The sequence below is a fragment of the Megalobrama amblycephala genome, linkage group LG24, assembly GCF_018812025.1.
Source record: "Megalobrama amblycephala isolate DHTTF-2021 linkage group LG24, ASM1881202v1, whole genome shotgun sequence".
Lineage (NCBI taxonomy): Eukaryota > Metazoa > Chordata > Actinopteri > Cypriniformes > Xenocyprididae > Megalobrama > Megalobrama amblycephala.
Genome location: NC_063067.1, coordinates 3,188,462 through 3,206,396, shown reverse-complemented (window position 1 = coordinate 3,206,396; position 17,935 = coordinate 3,188,462). Strand labels below are relative to the sequence as shown.

General features: G+C 36.2%; 2 protein-coding genes across 3 annotated transcripts in view; one reads left to right on the top strand and one right to left on the bottom strand.

Annotated features, from left to right (window-relative positions):
- LOC125260282 (cyclin-dependent kinase-like 5) overlaps positions 1-16,325 on the bottom strand; it is a 55,867-nt gene extending 39,542 nt beyond the window's left edge. Inside the window, exons 1-2 of the mRNA XM_048178578.1 lie at positions 16,189-16,325; positions 5,870-6,086 (exon numbers count right to left, since the gene is read on the bottom strand). Of these exons, the coding sequence (XP_048034535.1) occupies positions 5,870-5,933 (64 nt within the window). The 5' untranslated portion in view covers positions 5,934-6,086; positions 16,189-16,325. The remainder of the gene's footprint in view (positions 1-5,869; positions 6,087-16,188) is intronic.
- LOC125260280 (E3 ubiquitin/ISG15 ligase TRIM25-like) overlaps positions 1-17,935 on the top strand; it is a 673,153-nt gene that overhangs the window by 195,935 nt on the left and 459,283 nt on the right. The window lies entirely within an intron of this gene.

The following is a 17,935-nucleotide window of genomic DNA, read 5'->3' as shown; positions in this document are numbered from 1 at the left end:
GAATTATACAGACTGCAAGTGTTTAAAAAATGAAAATAGCGACTCCTCTTGTCTCCGTGAATACAGTAAGAAACGATGGTAACTTTAACCACATTTAACAGTACATTAGCAACATGCTAACGAAACATTTAGAAAGACAATTCACAAATATCACTAAAAATATCATGCTATCATGAATCATGTCAGTTATTATTGCTCCATCTGCCATTTTTCGCTATTGTTCTTGCTTGCTTACCTAGTCTGATGATTCAGCTGTGCACAGATCCAGACGTTAATACTGGCTGCCCTTGTGTAATGCCTCGATCTTGGGCTGGCATATGCAAATATTATATTATAAATATTATTATAAAAGGCGTGCATATTAATGATCCCGACTGTTACGCAACAGTCGGTGTTATGTTGAAATTCGCCTGTTCTTCAGAGGTCTTTTAAACAAATGAGATTTACATAAGAAGGAGGAAACAATGGTGTTTGAAACTCGTCATTTCCATGTACTGAACTCTTGTTATTCAACTATGCCAAGGTAAATTCAATTTTTGATTCTAGGGCACCTTTAAACTCTAAACTTTAGGCCTAAAGTGATTTTTAATAGTTTTAGTTAATCAGAACATTGGCGTCTCCTCTGGAGCTTAAGAAGAGATCTCAAACTGTGCTCAGATCTGCTCAGGATACCAATGTCTGCGAGTTTTTATTATGAACAAACATCAAATCATCATTTTATAGCTATACTGGATGACAGTTATTTTTATTTAGCAAACATCTGAGATGAAGTTTCAGTGAATCAAACAGCTACTGTGAGAGAGCAACACAATCATCCTGTGCTATCATCTTAAACAGCGTGACAGTTTGTTTCTCTGAGTCACGTTATTTATCCTCCACTCCACTTCACAAATGCGATGACATCAGTGCAGCACTGATCCAAAAGGAAGACGAACCAAAATAACAGCACACACACACACACACACACACACACACACACACACACCAGCGCTGTGAACGTCCTGCAGTGAAGCATATAATCGGCCAGCATCTCCTCAACTCAATGTGCAGTAAAGACGTGATGCTGGTAAACTACGCTGAAACAGCCACAGGCGTTTCCCCGCCCGTTCCTGAGCCTCAGCCAATCAGGAGGACAGTCACACACACATCCACCAATCAGCTGAGGAGCATGTGACAAGGCAGTGAATCTCGATGATCAAGTGAAACAGGCTGATCTTCGAGACATATCTAGCTTAACCTGCTTTTTCCAGAGCTGGAATAGGAAAAACAAAAAAAACAAAAAAAAGAGAAGAAAACGAGGCCATACAGTAAAAGTGGAACTATGTGACCTGCTTTTACACGTGCAACAGTTTCCATCAGCGTTTGTTTTTGATTTTTCCTGAATAAGGAGAACATCTCGCATTACACACAAATCTCAGGACATATTGTTTTGGACCACTGTCAGTTTTACTAATATAGGATAAAGTTGAATTCACAGGAAGTGATGCAGAGAAAAAAAATCTGGATCAAAGTCATGGATCATCCAGGTAACCACACACAATATTAATAATCAAGGGTATGAAGCTTTTGAACAGGGTCATTTTTATAAAATTCAGCTATTTTTTGTCTTGTGGACTATATGTAAACATCTCATATGTAAAAAATCTTATTCAGGACAGTAATAAATAAAAAATACTATGCATTTTGTATGATCTCTCTTATTTTGTTAAAATAATGAACATTTTGCAGATTCTGCAAGGGGTATGTAAACTTATGAGAACGACTGTATGTTTTTTAAATTACTTAAATGTTTAATTATACAGTAAAATCCCCAGAGTTAAATCAACTCTGCTCAGAGTACATATGGTCCCTCTCTAAATAGTGAAGCAGAGTTAAAGTTAATGAGATAATTAAGCAATTAATAAGGCTGTGACTGAAGTCAGTTGTAGTTCTTGTGTTTCTCTTTTCTTCAGTGATTCTGCTTGTTAACAGCAGGTGTTCATCACTAATGCACAATCATCACTTAATTAATTGCTTAATTATCTCATTAACTTTAACTCTGCTTCAATGTTATTTTAACACTATTTAGAGAAGGACCATATGTACTCTGAGCAGAGTTGATTTAACTCTGGAGATTTTGCTGTGTAGATAATGCCTCACTGTTTATTGAAACAAAACCTTTATGAAAAATTGCAATAAAAATGTTTTTATTCCCTATTCACTTGTCCAAAATATAATTTATTTTTTCATTCCATTTGACTTTGAGGTCAAATATGACCTGGACATTTTGTAATGAGATTCACCCATAAGGTATTGCTGTCTTCATTTAATAAAGATCATTAGAAGGGGATTTCTGTCAGTCTGGTACTCTAGCTAATTAATGTTGGAAGAGAGATGATAGTTATAAAGATCATTATGTAACATAACCCAGATGAACACAAATAATGTGTAAACAATCATAGTGTATGAACTGATGCTCTCGTGTGTGTGTGTGTGTGTGTGTGTGTGTGTGTGTGTGTGTGTGTGTGTGTGTGTGTGTGTGTGTGTGTGTGTGTGTGTGTGTGTGGCCTGCTGTGTGTTCAGCTGTCAGTAGATCAGTTTCTCTCTCTCTCTCTCTCTCTGTTGGCCATCAGTAGTTTAATCTCCTCTCAGCTGTTCCCTCTCTCTCATATTCCTTCGTTCCCATCCTGACGTCTTTGTTTATCCTCTCGCCGCTCAATGCTAATTGAAAGCCAATTGATTTGGATGAGACGTGGCAATATATTTCTGCCTTCAGGTGATCTTCAAATGATTGTGTTTACAAGACGCGCTCATGTGAATGGAAATTTTGTGAGAGGGAAACTTTGGATTTTCAGAGGACCGTGTGGAAGTTAATTGGTTTTGATTATAATTAGACTCACATAGAACATGAAATGCCTGTCATTCATAAATTTCTACACATCTGCCACTCACTATGTTTTTGTTTTTTAAAGGGATAGCTCACATGAAAATTACCATTCGGTCTTTATTTATTCCCAGTAGTTTTTAAACTTTTGAGCATGACTGTAAATTTAATTTTTGGATAAACACGGATTCTAAATTCTTGTGTGATTTTGTTGACACATTAGAGTTAAAGGTTTTTACTAAGGGGATTTTGAATATCTCTTTTTATCACTCCATAAATCAGAAAATACTGTCAACAGACAGAAAAATATACATTTTCACCACATTTTAAGGAATAAAATGTTGTGTAAAATTATGTGAATGATATATGAACAAACCCCACAGTAAAAACCTTCAGAATATAGATAGAAATAAAACTGTAAATTTTGGTCTTTGTAAGTGCTGCTGAAGTGGAGGAAAAAACTCATTTATAAAACATGGCCTTTAAAGATATGCATTGTAATTGAAATCTACAGACGCAAAAAGATACTTGTTTATTTGGATGTTTTCTCTCCATTAGTTTGAAACAACACTTATCACACAAAGTCAATTAGTCCAAAATCTCAAATTTGACCAATGCATAAAGCAATGTTTTTGCCTGTGTGACTATTTTATACCCCACAATCTCAGATATCATTCTGATTACTGTAAGATTATTTTTTACAAATATTCCCTTCCCATTAATATAAGCTGCATCATTTAATAGAATGTTGTTTTAGATAGATTTTCAGCAATCCACACAGCAGAACAAATAAATTTTCAAAAAGTATTACTATTTAATATCAACCGCCCAATTTTACTTCACAATTTATTTATATATTTTATATTATATATTACATGTTATATATATAATAAATACACAATTTATATATATATATATATATATATATATATATATATATATATATATATATATATATATATATATATATATATATATATATATATATATATATGCATTCCACTGCGCTATTTTTCCATTGTTTTTCTATGTAAATGTGCTAAATGGACATCATGTCTTGCTTACATTTGATTATTCCAGTGGTATTAATGTTAGTCTCATTATTAAATGCAAAAGTGGCCTTTAACGTGCATCACTATCATGTCACAATGCAAAAATAAAAATTTTAAATTTCCTTTATGCATACTATTTCTTATTTTGTGATTGAATATGACACCAACTTACAGTTTTCATAATATTCACCTATAAGACTCATTGTGAGAAACGTCTAAGAGAGGCAGCACACATCTTACCTCAACACACATACACACACACACACACACACACGCCATGGTGTTAGTGGGGCATCGGAGTGTAAGAGATAGATGAAGGGGTAAAAATAACCCGATCCCCCGAGACTTTTACCACACCCTCATTCAAAATGTACAGAGAGAGAGAGAGAGAGAGAGAGAGAGAGAGAGAGAGAGAGACTTCACACACCTCAACACACACATCTCTACAATACACAGAATCGCCGGAAGACATACGTTCCAACTTCCAACACATTCATAAGTCATGACCAAGATCTTTAAAAATGCAGCATTCATGTTAAATATAAAGACCTTGACCATATATAATTCACATTAGCAGTCAGCCATTTAACGGACTGTGAGGGTGAAATTAGGATAGAATATGCCACCGCTACATTTACATTACGCCTCCACTGTCATTTTGCTTTTTATAAAAATGAAAACCATTTAATTCAGTTAACGGTCGCTTCAATCCCATCCAGGTCATCCAACACGAGCAGGAATCAGAGTTCACTGATCATGTGATGGAGTAAGTGACGAGATGACTGACAAGACCATGGCGGAGGATTCGTCTGATAAATGTCTGATCTTGTAGAATACGCTCAGCACCGCCGCTCTCTATTCACAGAGTACGCGCAATCGTGAAATTGAACGTAAAATGCGAGTGTGCATTCAAACGCAATTTTCAAATGGCTCCCTGATGCATGCAAATATCTCCAAATATGAAAACTATCTCATGGCTTCTTTTTTCAGGATTCTTTGATTAACAGAAAGAACAGCATTTATTGGAAATAGAGAGCTTTAGTAACATTATAAATTTAATGCAACTTTTTTTAAAATCCTACTGACCACTAACTTGAACGGTAGTGTATACGAGTACAATAAAATAAAATGCTTTATTAAATGCATTAAAGGGGTCATATAATATCTATATATTTTTTAACAAGTGCTGTTCAGTAAGAACTACTCACTGAGACACATGTCAATATTTAGTTTACACTTTATACACTTACACTTTATATTCTGCTTTGCACACAAATTTTCTCTAATTTCTTAAGTGAACATTATTCCATTGCAGACAGACACCACTGTGCAATTTTGAGTTTTCATCCATGCCAGGATATTATTCTGCCAAAAGCAAAATACTGTAATTAAAAACCCAAATCAGGTTCTTCAGACTGTGATCGGTTTCATTCAACTACACTCGTATTTAGAGAAAAAAAGTTCAAATCTATCATCAAATGAATCACAATTCAGTTCTTTCAGTGATCTATTTCAGACAAACAGCCCCTAAAAACTGCATTAAAAACCCAAAAATGGTCATGTGTTAAAGAATGTGGTATATCTAACTTCAGATATCACTTAAGAAAATTTCAGAAATCTGAAATAATCATAAAATAAATAGTTTTTGCAGTTTAGTCTCAATAAATAATCTCTTCGGCCTGAATTACAGCAAGTTCTAGGTGTACATCAAACTCTTATCTCAAAAGATCAAGGAAAATTCTATTTTTCATGATGTGACCCTTTTCAGTGCTTCAAGAAACAAGGCCATAAAAAGCATTTGTGACAAATGATGTGAAAATACAGGGAATTATAAAGAATTTACTGTATAAAGTCTTCCCGTTTCCTCAGGAAATGTCTTTTTCCTGTATTTTCCACATAATTTCTCTTATCAGTGTATTTCTACAGCAGTTTTGTATCATCTGACGGTACTGACCTTCCCCCACAATCCCAAGAACCTCAAACCTGTGCATCACATCACTGGAGGCCGGGTTCCTCATCCACTCAAACGGCCGCCGGGCGACAGAGGAGGGGCTCACGGGGGCGAGTGGTCGCCGTGGTTACGGGCTGGCATGGGGCGGCCTGGTGTGGAATCATGGGAAGGACTGGATCACCGAGAGACTTTGAGCATGATGATGTCTGTCAGCACACACCTGCGGAAACACACAAGACAGATGTTTAAATCCCAGTGTGTTGATCTGTGGTTGTTCTACGGTGGATATTAAAATATGAAATAGCTGCCAATACCGATAAATAAATAAATATTGGCCGAAATATCAAATATCTGAACTGATTAAGTAAATATATAAATAAATTGCCAGAAATATAAAATATCTGTCAATACCGATAATTGCATAAGTAAGTTAATAAATAAATAAATAAATAAATAAATAAATAAATAAATGAATATCGCCACAAATGTCAATACCGGTAAGTAAATAAGTAAATTAATAAACAAAAGCAAACAAACAAAAATAAATATTGCCAGAAACATAAAATATCTGGCAATACCAATAATAAGTAAAATAAATAAATAAAAATAAGCAACAAATGAATACATATTACAAGAAATATCAAATTTTCTGACAATACACATTAAAGAAATATAAAAAATATTGCCAGAAATATAAAATATCTGCATAGATAGATGGTGGTGCCAGTAAAGCAGCAAAATCATGCTTGACCAGATGGTTTCTACTAGAGCATTGCTATGTGGTTGCTAGGGTGTTCTAGGTGGTTGCTAGGTGGTTGTTTACCAGTTCCACCAAATGCTCTCCAAAACAAAACAACGAATCCTAAACCAACATCTCAGCACAATCTTATTTCATCTCACAAAGGAGCAAATGTTTCTTCAATGCCAATTTGTTGTGTTTCATGCGCGGCGCAGAGTTAAGTATTTCTGCTCGTGTGGGTCACAGATAATTAGGATGCAGCTATAAATAGTCCACGGCAGAAGCATATTCAGTGCCATTAAAGAACGACACGCTAAACTGAAAGAGAGAAGCGAAGACTCGACGTGTCCAGCAGGCTGATGGGTGAAGAACACACGGAGAGACGGATAAAAGCTCGCTGAGAAAGACACGGCTCACGTAACAGCTGAAGAATTGAGTTTAGTGAGCCAGAGGAAGCACAAATAGATCACAAACATCTGCCATAATGGAGACATCATTTAGGAAGTTCAACTAGACAGCATGTTAGTGTTCTCTATTGAGAGAGACCGTATCGCCTGATAAATATCAAGTTTTTGCCAAAGGAGATTATAAAATAGATGTCTGAAATATAAAATATCTGCCAATATTATTGACAAAAAACTGCCTAAAATTAGAGATCAACCAATATTTTGTTTTTATAACCGATTTTTTTATGCCAAATAACCGATATGCAAAACCGATTATGGTAAATAAAGATTATTATTTAAAGCAAAGCAAGTTGCTTTACCCGTGAACTCCATTGTTGACCCGTCTCCCATCAGACGCAGTGCTTTAATGGCGATCTCAAAATGGCGCCATTTATCGGTGAATCCGATATCACAAAACCTATATTAGATTATGGAAAAATTAAAGGGTTAGCTCACCCAAAAATGGAAATTAAGTCATTAATTACTCACCCTTATGTCGTTCCACACCCATAAGACCTTCGTTCATCTTTGAAACACAAATGAGGATCTTTTTAATGAAATCTGAGAGATTTCTGTCCCTCCATTGACACTCTATGCAACTACCACTTTCAAGGGCCAGAAAGGTAAAAACTTCATTAAAGTAATCAATGTGACTCCAGTGGTTTAACCTCAATTTTATGAAGGGACCCAAGTGCTTTCTTTGAGCAAAAAAAAACTTCATTTACCACTTACAATTTACAAAATATTTATCTCCAATGCGTGGACAGAAAGCTCTCAGATTTCATCAAAAACATCTTAATTTGTGTTCTGAAGATGAATGAAGGTCTTACAGGTGTGGAACGACATCAGGGTGAGTACTTAATAAGAGAAATTTCATTTTTGGGTGAACTAACCCTTTAAATATCAGGAAAAATTACCGATTATCAGTTGATCTCTATCTAAAATATCTAAAATATCAACTGCCAAACTGTCACTACCAAATAAATAAATAATTCAATAATATTATTTAATATTCAAGGATAATATCATTTATAGAGATGCACCAATCGACCGGCCAGGGATCGGAATCAGCCGAATTCCCGCATGATCGCCCCCGGATCTGTAACCGGCCGGTCGGTCTCACGTCTTTCCGATTCTGTTTTGTTACCAGCGGCACAGGGAATAACGTCAGCTGCGCATTCTCACTCTCTTCTCTCCGACGGTGAATCGACACACACTCGCCTCCTCTCACTCACTCGTCTCTGATCACCACTGATCAATATTAGAGGAGCACACAAGTCACGCTCAGTCTCAAACTGCTTGTGAGTCACAAAAGTACCAAAATGAGCAGCTTACTGCACTTAAACGGTCAAATACATACAAAATTATGTCAAAATGCCTGTCTTGGGGAGTATCCAGTTAAACACAGTCAGTTTTTGAACGTTGAGAAAGAGAATGCATTTGTGTAACAGTATATTGGATCCGTGCATAAGCTCAAAATCACTTTCTGCTCTTGACTGAATATGTTCTATAATTTTAAATTGTAAGCATTAATCTGTATTTAATTTTTACAATGAAGACTATCCAGTGTTATTTTACATTTGATAACTTTAATTTCTGTAGTATTTCTTACCTGAATAAAAACCTACTCAACCTGAAAAACTTAAAGTTTCATAGCTCTCTTTATTCTATTGCATTTACTTGTGCTGTTGTTTGCAATTTGTTAATTTGTTCTTGTTTTATTATAACAGGCTGTCAATTATAGTTATTAGAAAAAAAATTGGAACACACTACCAAAAAAAAACACTGAATCGGCCAAGAAAATTGCAATCGGTGCATCTCTAATTATTTAATACTCAATAATATTATTGATCTGACTGCACTGACACTATTGCATGAGAACTGAGCTTGACGATGACATCACGGTTTTCTGCAGAGGTGCTTTATAGATGAAATGAACTAATTTAATAATTGATGATCTTTACAACAGAACTGAATCAATGAACTGACTCCAGCCGACACGGTTTTCTTCTAGAGCTGCTGTACAGCCGAAATGAACCGTTTGCATCACTGAATCATTTTCCTGTTATCACCGTAAAGCTGCTTTGAAACAATCTGTATTGTATAAAGCGCTATAGAAATAAAGCTGACTGGACTTGAATAAATATTCCCCAAAATATCAAAAATATCAAAATACAGATCGCTCTATGATATTCTAGTGCTGAGATATGGCCGCCAAAATCCATTAGACCAAAACAAACATGAAATTTCTGACGTCTTTTTGCAGGAGAAACATCAGGAGACAAATTTGCTTGGATAAATCTGGGAAAAATAGTATGGTGTTGAAGTGTGTAATGTTCTCCTATATCAATGTTTTAATATACATAATCGTTTAGGACTGGACTACCTGTTTGAACAAACCATGAAAGACTGTAAAAAGTTTTTCTGGTAACGTGTTTGAACACAATCATTATTTGTGCGATTCTATTTGGTGACAAAAAAATGGACTATTCCCCTCAAGGCGATGTGATTTTCCTGGAGCATCTCATGTAAAATGAAAGTCTCCATTTGGTGTTTCTGGGTCTCAGTACGTGCTCTACTCACAAACAGATGGATGTCTTTATGTTTCGTCTGCGTGTGAGCGCATGTTTCCGCTGGCACAGAGTTGTGCATGTCATCACTTTAGACCAAAACGCCAACAAATCAGTGATGAACGTGAGGTCTGGGAGTCCAACAGGGGGTGAGACAGACACGTCACATCAGTGCGATTCAACTGAGAACTGATCAGGAAAACAAACACGCTTTCAGCAATATCACGTCACATGACATGAAGCTCAGTAGTGATTGGTCGCTCATGAACGATTCGTTCATTTTGCATCAGTCAAAAGTGACAAATGTGACTATAATAATCTTTTGAGGTGAAATAATCATTTTTATTTTCTCATAATTTATATTTAGCCTCATTATTATTTATTGGAATATGAGTGAAATCAAGTATCTCCCAATACTGTAAATAAATAAATATTGTTCAAAAAATGTTACATATCTGCCGATACAAATTCATAAACAATAAAATAATGCTGGAAATATCTAGCAATACTGATTAAATAAACAATTAAATCAATTTTGCCGAAAATAACATATCTGGCAATACCAATAAATACAAGAATAGATGAATAATCAAAGAAATAAATCACCCATTAACCGATTTATGGGTCACTGACGAATAAGGTTTTTCAAAGTGTAAAAAAAACATAATGGAGATATAATTCATTTTGAAGTTTTATTAAGTGTTAACAATGAGATGATATGTTTTTATAATCAATTAACACTGCTTTTGTCATTTTTTACAAGATGGACAAAATTTGTCACCAAAAAAGTTTAACCAAACTTTCAGTTTTACCAAATGACACTTTTGGTTATACCGAATGACGATATTTTTAAACAATGCTAACAGGCTGATATCTAGCAAAACGACAATCAAACAGTTTATATTTAGTACAAGTTTTTAAAATATTACTAAATTTTCCATGTTTTATAGCGGTTGTACCAAATGACCTGATGTTTGACCTGAAGTGACAACATGAATTTTTCCAAATAGAGAAAGTTAGTTACTTTGCTTCATGACCATGTGGTCTTTTGCAGGTGTCTGAATGATGTCACATCCTGTCACGTGATATTGACCACATGACTTGATCCAAAATAGTCCTTTTATATCGGTTACTCTGAATGACATCAATGAAATTCATTTTTCCGGACGTTCTTTCTCATAACAAAGCAACGACTTCTTTCATTTTGCACTATATGATGTTATAAAATCATGCCAGAATAAAACATATATACATTTATTACATTTTTAAGATACTTTAATCACAAATGAAATGGCTGTATTGGCCTTTGGACGGTTAAACCGAATGACCTTTTGACACTTGAAAATCTTTAAAATACCTTTATTTGTAGCAAAATATAATTAAAACCTTTTGGATTCAATAAAAGAGATCTTGTTTTACTACCTTATTATTATTATTATTATTATTATTATTATTAAGGCGTTATGTATATGGTTTATTCCTGATACAGTCATTCAAAAATGATTTGTTGATTTTTAACATCTGCCAATACCGATATATATTAACATGAAAGCTATCTATCTATCCATCTACGGCCAAAAGTTTTGGGACGCCTGCCTTTACATGCACATGAACTTTAATGACATCCCATTCTTAATCCGTAGGGTTTAATATGGAGTTGGCCCACCCTTTGCAGCTATAACAGCTTCAACTCTTCTGGGAAGGATTTCCACAAGGTTTAGGAGTGTGTTTATGGGAATTTCTGACCATTCTTCTAGAAGCGCATTTGTGAGGTCAGGCAGTGATGTTGGCGAGAAGGTCTGGCTCACAGTCTCCGCTCTAATTCATCCCAAAGGTGTTCTGTCGGGATGAGGTCAGGACTCTGTGCAGGCCAGTCAAATTAGTGCACACCAAACTCAAAATGTCTTGGTATGCTGAAGCATTAAGAGTTCCTTTCACTGGAACTAAGGGTTCAAGCCCAACTCCTGAAAAACAACCCCACACCATAATCCCCCTCCACCAAACTTTACTCTTGGCACAATGCAATCAGGCAAGTACCGTTCTGAAGGCCACATGAAGTTTGGAGGTCTGTAGCTATTGACTCTGCAGAAAGTTGGTAAATTATGCGCACTATGAGTCTCAGCATGCGCTGACCCCGCTCTGTGATTTTACGTGGCCTACCACTTCATGATTGAGTTGCTGTTGTTCCCAATTGCTTCCCAGTTAACCGTGGAATATTTAATAGTGAGGAAATTTCACGAATGGACTTATTGCACAGGTGGCAACCTATCACGGTAACATGCTTGAATTCACTGAGCTCCTGAGAGCGACCCATTCTTTCACAAATGTTTGTAGAAGCAGTCTGCATGCCTAGTGTTTGATTTTATACACCTGTGGCCATGGAAGTGATTGGAACACCTGAATTCAATTATTTGGAGGGGTATACTTTTGGCAATATATATATATTATATATATATATCATTATTGGCAGATGTTAATATATTTTTAACATCTGCCAGTACCAATATATATAAATGAATAATTGAAGAAATAACAATAACATATCACCCAGTAAGTAGTCATTGAAGAATGATTCATTTGTTTTTAACATCTGCAAATACCGATACATATTAACATATATCAATATATTTCACGTCTGTCAAGTGACTAATAAGCAACAGCATAATGATTTTCTAATTCAGAATGTGATCAAAGATTGAATATGTTAACATGTTTGGGGGAATTTGGCACATGAAAATTTAACATTTAACAAATTGCCTTGAATAAAAATTATTTCACAACCCATTTAAACTGTGAAACCGGTTAATTCATCAGAAAAAGCATAGAAGTCAGAATGATTTATTAAAAATGAACTGGATCAGGAAATTGGACATTACAGACCAGAATTAAGTCATGTGATCGAGAATAGAGGATAGGGGCTAAAAAATAAAATGGATTTGTGACGTAGAAGAGTTTTTGTTCATTTTGATTAAATATCATGAAAATCATTCATTTAAAAGGGTTTATTCAAGAAGTTCTCAAGGACTAAAACTGAATTCACAGCCAAAATAAGTTCAAGAAATGGATTTCCGCCTTAATGAAGCTTTCTGAGAAAGTCAATGACGCAGCTAAAGCTCGACGGAGGTCATTCTGTCACTTCCCGTTTCCAAGAGCGCATTTTAACTCTGCAGCCTCATGAACAGACAAATGAACAAATAAAAATGCCAAAGAAATCTGATATTTGCTGCATATGAGCTCTGAACTTGGACTAATTCAATCAAGCCTCTCTGAAAAGAGCTAAAAATACATCCATCAGCCTATAAATGTCAGAAATAGCAGACCGGTGAATGCACCGGCTGAAGAAAATAAGGCCGTTTTACAGCACAAACACATTCGGCCTTGAATCCGCCACAGATTTGGCTAAGAATGGCGTGAGGTTTATGAGCGGACATCAAAAACAGGGAGATTTGAGTGTGACGTTTGGCCGTTCAGCTGGTCAGGAAGCCTGTTACTGCTTACAAAGAGAGTCAAATATGAATCAAAGAAAAGAATGATTCTTCTCATCTGGGTTTAAAACAGCATCTAACTGGACGACACCTCCTGATCCGCCGCCTAAACTCACCGTGTTTCTGGGTTCAGTCCCCAGACGCTCAGAATGGGAGCATGTAAGGAGGACGAGGGGAAAATGACAGAGAAGAGACAGCTGAGACTAAAAACACCTCCTGAACATAATGACAACCTTCTGAAATCATTTGCATTTCTGAACAAAAACAATTCCTGAAAAGACTGTATGCATTGTCCATTATTCATGTTTTTATGTTTGAGAAGGGTTTGTTTTACTGGCTAATTACACTAAAACATTGCATTTTAAATGGGGCCTATAATGCACGCTTTCACAAGATGAAATATAAGTCTCTGGTGTCTCCAGAATGTGTCTGAAGTTTCAGCTCAAAATCCCCCCACAGATCATTTATTATAGCTTGTTAAATTTGCCCCTATTTGGGTGTGAACAAAAACACGCCGTTTTTGAGTGTGTCCCTTTAAATGCAAATGAGCTCTGCTTTCCAGAAGAGGGCGGAGCTTTAACAGCTCAACAACAACAAAGCTGGAGAATCTCACGCAGCCAAAATGACGAAAGTGTTCAGCCTTACATTGTTCAAACCAGAGTCGACACTGATGGAGAGACTCAGGAAGAAGTTACAACTTTTAGACGTTTCTGAATGGTTAGTGGATAAATTTATGCAGTTGCTGTGGAGTTGATCAACTCATCCACTAGCATGTGCCGTCATGTTCATCTTTTGTGTTGAATTGACCCTCGTTTGTGAAGCAGTCTGGTGTAAAATGACAGCATGACAACAACACTCTACTACAACAACTCTTCCTCTTCTCTAAAGCAGCCCAACATGGCCCCGCCCCCTTTGTTGTGTGTTCTCGGGGGCGGAGTTTATGTACATTTTAGGGTTTGTGATGTCACTAACCCAGGAAGAAGCTCGTTGTAGTCCCTACCAGCCGTTTGTTGTAGTCCTTAAAAAGCGATTTCTTTAAAGGAAAATATCTCTCTTTGCATTGAACTTTGAGCGTCGTAACTTTGCAGATGTTGTTTATGCTCAAACAGCAACATTACACACTAACTAAAGTTAAAAAAGTCAAATCATAATCAAGGACCCCTTTTTAAAGCTGAAGTGTTAGAAAAACAATGACCGTTTCAAACAGGTTTCCCAGACACTCCCCTCATCTGCCATTGGTCAGCCAAACATATAGTCCCGCCCCCAAACTCATGCCATTGGTTGATTCAATACTGCTGTTTTGCTCAAACAGATCCTGAAACACTTTCAGTGGACTCAACCTACGAATGGTTTATTTATAGTCGCCTCTGCATATTAAGCTGAGATACAAGAAAGTATTTTAACATCCAAATAAAATGACACACTTCACCTTTAACTTAAAGCAAATAAGAGGTTGTTTTGACATTAAAACCCTGCAGTTTTCACCTGTAACTCTTCTCTACGAGCTGAAGAGAATCAATGATTTCCGTCCACTTCCATGTAAACACAACCCAGACTGAGCGCATACAAGGTCAGCGTGACCTCAAAACCTGAACACACATGATAAAGAAGGCCAAAGCTTCTCGAGATCGCTGATCCCAACCTCAGACAACTTCATCAGACATAAAATACCTGTCAACTCAATATTATAATACGGAGTACACAATTAAAAATGAGCTACATTTATGAAATCACTGTCACCGTATAGATGTAAATCTTTCACTGCATTCATCACAGTTCATGCAAGACCTGGGAATCGAACCCAAGACCTTTTCGTTGCAAGCGTCAAGCTTTACCATGTGAGAAACGCTCAAAAAAGAAAAAGAAAAAAAATAGAAATATCATTGCACAAAATGGAACAGCACTCTTGATACTCATTAATTTAAATCATTTAGAGTAGTAGCAGATTACAAAACTGTAATTTGTAGCAGACAAATGTGTGACCATGACAAAATTGAGTTATAGATATTAAAGGGTGTTGTTGTTGTTTTTTATGTCCCAGTGGCTAACTTTTTCTTTTTTTTTTTTTTTTTTTTTTGTGAAATGAATATCTCATTAAAACATGCAAACTCATCAACCCATCATGCCTTTTATCTAGATATTTTAATAGTTCCCTGTCAAATAATGCAAAAAAATATGAAAATATGATTTAATTATGTGCATTTAGGCTACATAAAATATTATACATGAAATTAGCCTGATCAAGACGGGACTTTCTAATCCAAAAAGTGTTTAAAAACATCATTTCCATCAAAATATATGTTCCTAAACATGATTCATGACTTAAGATTTAGTTTAAATGTTTGAGTAAAAAAAATGTGATTCATGCATGTTCATGCTGGACATTGTTACACTCTTAAAAAATAAAAATGACAAAAGCCATAGAAGAACCAATTCTTTAAAGAACTTCCCATGTGAAGAACATTTTAATGATCTATTAAATGATCGAACCTTTTGTGGAATGGAAAGATTCCATGGATGTTCAAGGTTCTAAATCGATCCACAGATTCCAAAAAAGAACGTTTAACAAGTTGTGAGAGTGTTTTAGGAGTATTTAAGTAGCAATAATTGTAAAAACACACTGAACAATACTGTTTTGAAGTGAAACGCCAGTGTAACATCAGTCCAGCAGTGATATAAGAGTCGCAGTAACAGTGGGCTGGTGAGTTGCTCATATATGACTAATGCACCGATCATGTATGCACTGGCAGACTCAGTCACGCACATGAACGCATCTATTTTTCCAGCTCGGTGTCTGCGTGTGTTTCTGTATCGTGGTTCGGCGTCGCAGTGAGCTGATCCGCGCTGCGTGGGAGTCACACGCACATAGAAACACGGAGCTGAACCGCGCAGTCAGCGCACTTTCCCCACATCAGCCCTGACAGACTGTAATTATGACACACAGAATCCCACAACACTCTCCAGCGCCGCAGTACAACAGCATGTCAAAGTGCTGCAGTCAAACCACGCATGATACTACTGAAACTCAGCTGCGTTTGCAGGAATAAAGCGGAGTGGATCAGAAAACGAGTCGTGTACTCACGCGCTCCGGCGATCAGGACGCGGTTAAATCACTCACATCCTCAAACGCACCGATGTATGTCAACCCACCCGCGACAACAGCAACAGTTTCCAGACTGGCGTCATTGGAGCCGATTCCAATGATTGACGCTAGTAACAGACACGCCCTTTATGGGATATTCACCAATCAGGAGACCAGTAGCTCAATATGGGCGGGGCACACAGTAGAACGCTTCCACTGTATATATAATATAATATAATATAATATAATGATGAATTTTGATTACAAAACAAAAAACCTGTTTGATAAAAACAGTAAAAATTGTGAAATATTATTACAATTTAAAATAATTGTTTTTTTTGTGAATATATGTTCAAATGTAATTTATTCCTGTGATCAAAGCTGAATTTTCAGCATCATTACTCCAGTCTTCAGAGTCACATGATCCTTCAGAAATCATTCTGATATGATGATTTGCTGCTCAAGAAACATTTCTATTATTATCATTAGTGTTAAGTTAATATATTACATATATTTAAATAATAATTGCATGACACATGCATTGAAAGCACGGGTTTATATTGGTTACGGAACGCCATAAATTTCACCTGTTCATGTATTTGCGCCATCAAGACTGTTCAAATCACTCACACCACCTGGTGGATATATGAAGAACAGCGATTATTTTCAAAGATGTCAGACGATGGATGATGGAAATATGGATGGATAGATAAAATACTTTATTTAAAAAATACTTTTTCTGTCAGTGACCGATGTGTACACAGAGTTGATACTGGAAATAAAATAGGCTATAATAACTATTTTTAGTAATGTTAGATTTTAAGAGTTTTAATCTTCTTTCATTCCTGGCCTTTGACTGTGATGCTATTTTAAGTCCAGTCTGTCTCAACATCTGGTTTTGGGGAAAAAATAAAAGATTGAAAACGTTCAGAATGGACTAGATGAAATTAAAGGTGAAGTAAGTGATTTCTGAGAATCATTGTTGAACAGTGCTGAAACAAACACGCCCCTCCCTTCATTGCTCCGCCCCCAAAATGCACAAACATACAATGAAAGAGTGGATGTCACTTTATCATAGCAGAAGTGAAGCAAAATAAGGCTTTGCAAAAAAAAAAAAAAAATAAATAAATAAAGCAAATATGATAAACAAACAACAGAAAAATGAACACACTAGAGTATATACAAGCGAGAGTTCATTGTCAGTTAGTACCCAGCAGCACAACTCTCTCTCCTCCCCCATCATGAGTGGACACGCCCCCTACTGCTGATTGGCTACAAGTGTGTTGTGCTGCTCAGTCCGATCCACTTTCAACAGCGTTTCTCAGAAATCGCTTAATTATAAAGGCATTTTTACATAGCTGAGTTAAGGCTGCTCTGTGCCTGCTTAAAATTCTGTGTAAACACGTAACGCAGCATAAAAGACTGCTCTGATTCACCTAAGCCCCTTGTATAACAATAAGCAGTTGAAATTGCTGTGTAATTGCATTTATGCCACCTCTGAGCAGCATTAAATGCCTCTATGTAAAGACACTTAAATGCCGCTTCAGAAGCGCTTCTGTGCCACCTTTGCAGTGTGAATTTGACATAAATGCATTTATGCCACCTCTGAGCAGCATTAAACGGTCTGTGTAAAGACACTTAAATGCCACTTCAGAAGCGCTTCTGTGCCGCCTTTGCAGTGTAAATTTGACATAAATGCATTTATGCCACCTCTGAAGCAGCATTAAACGGTCTGTGTAAAGACACT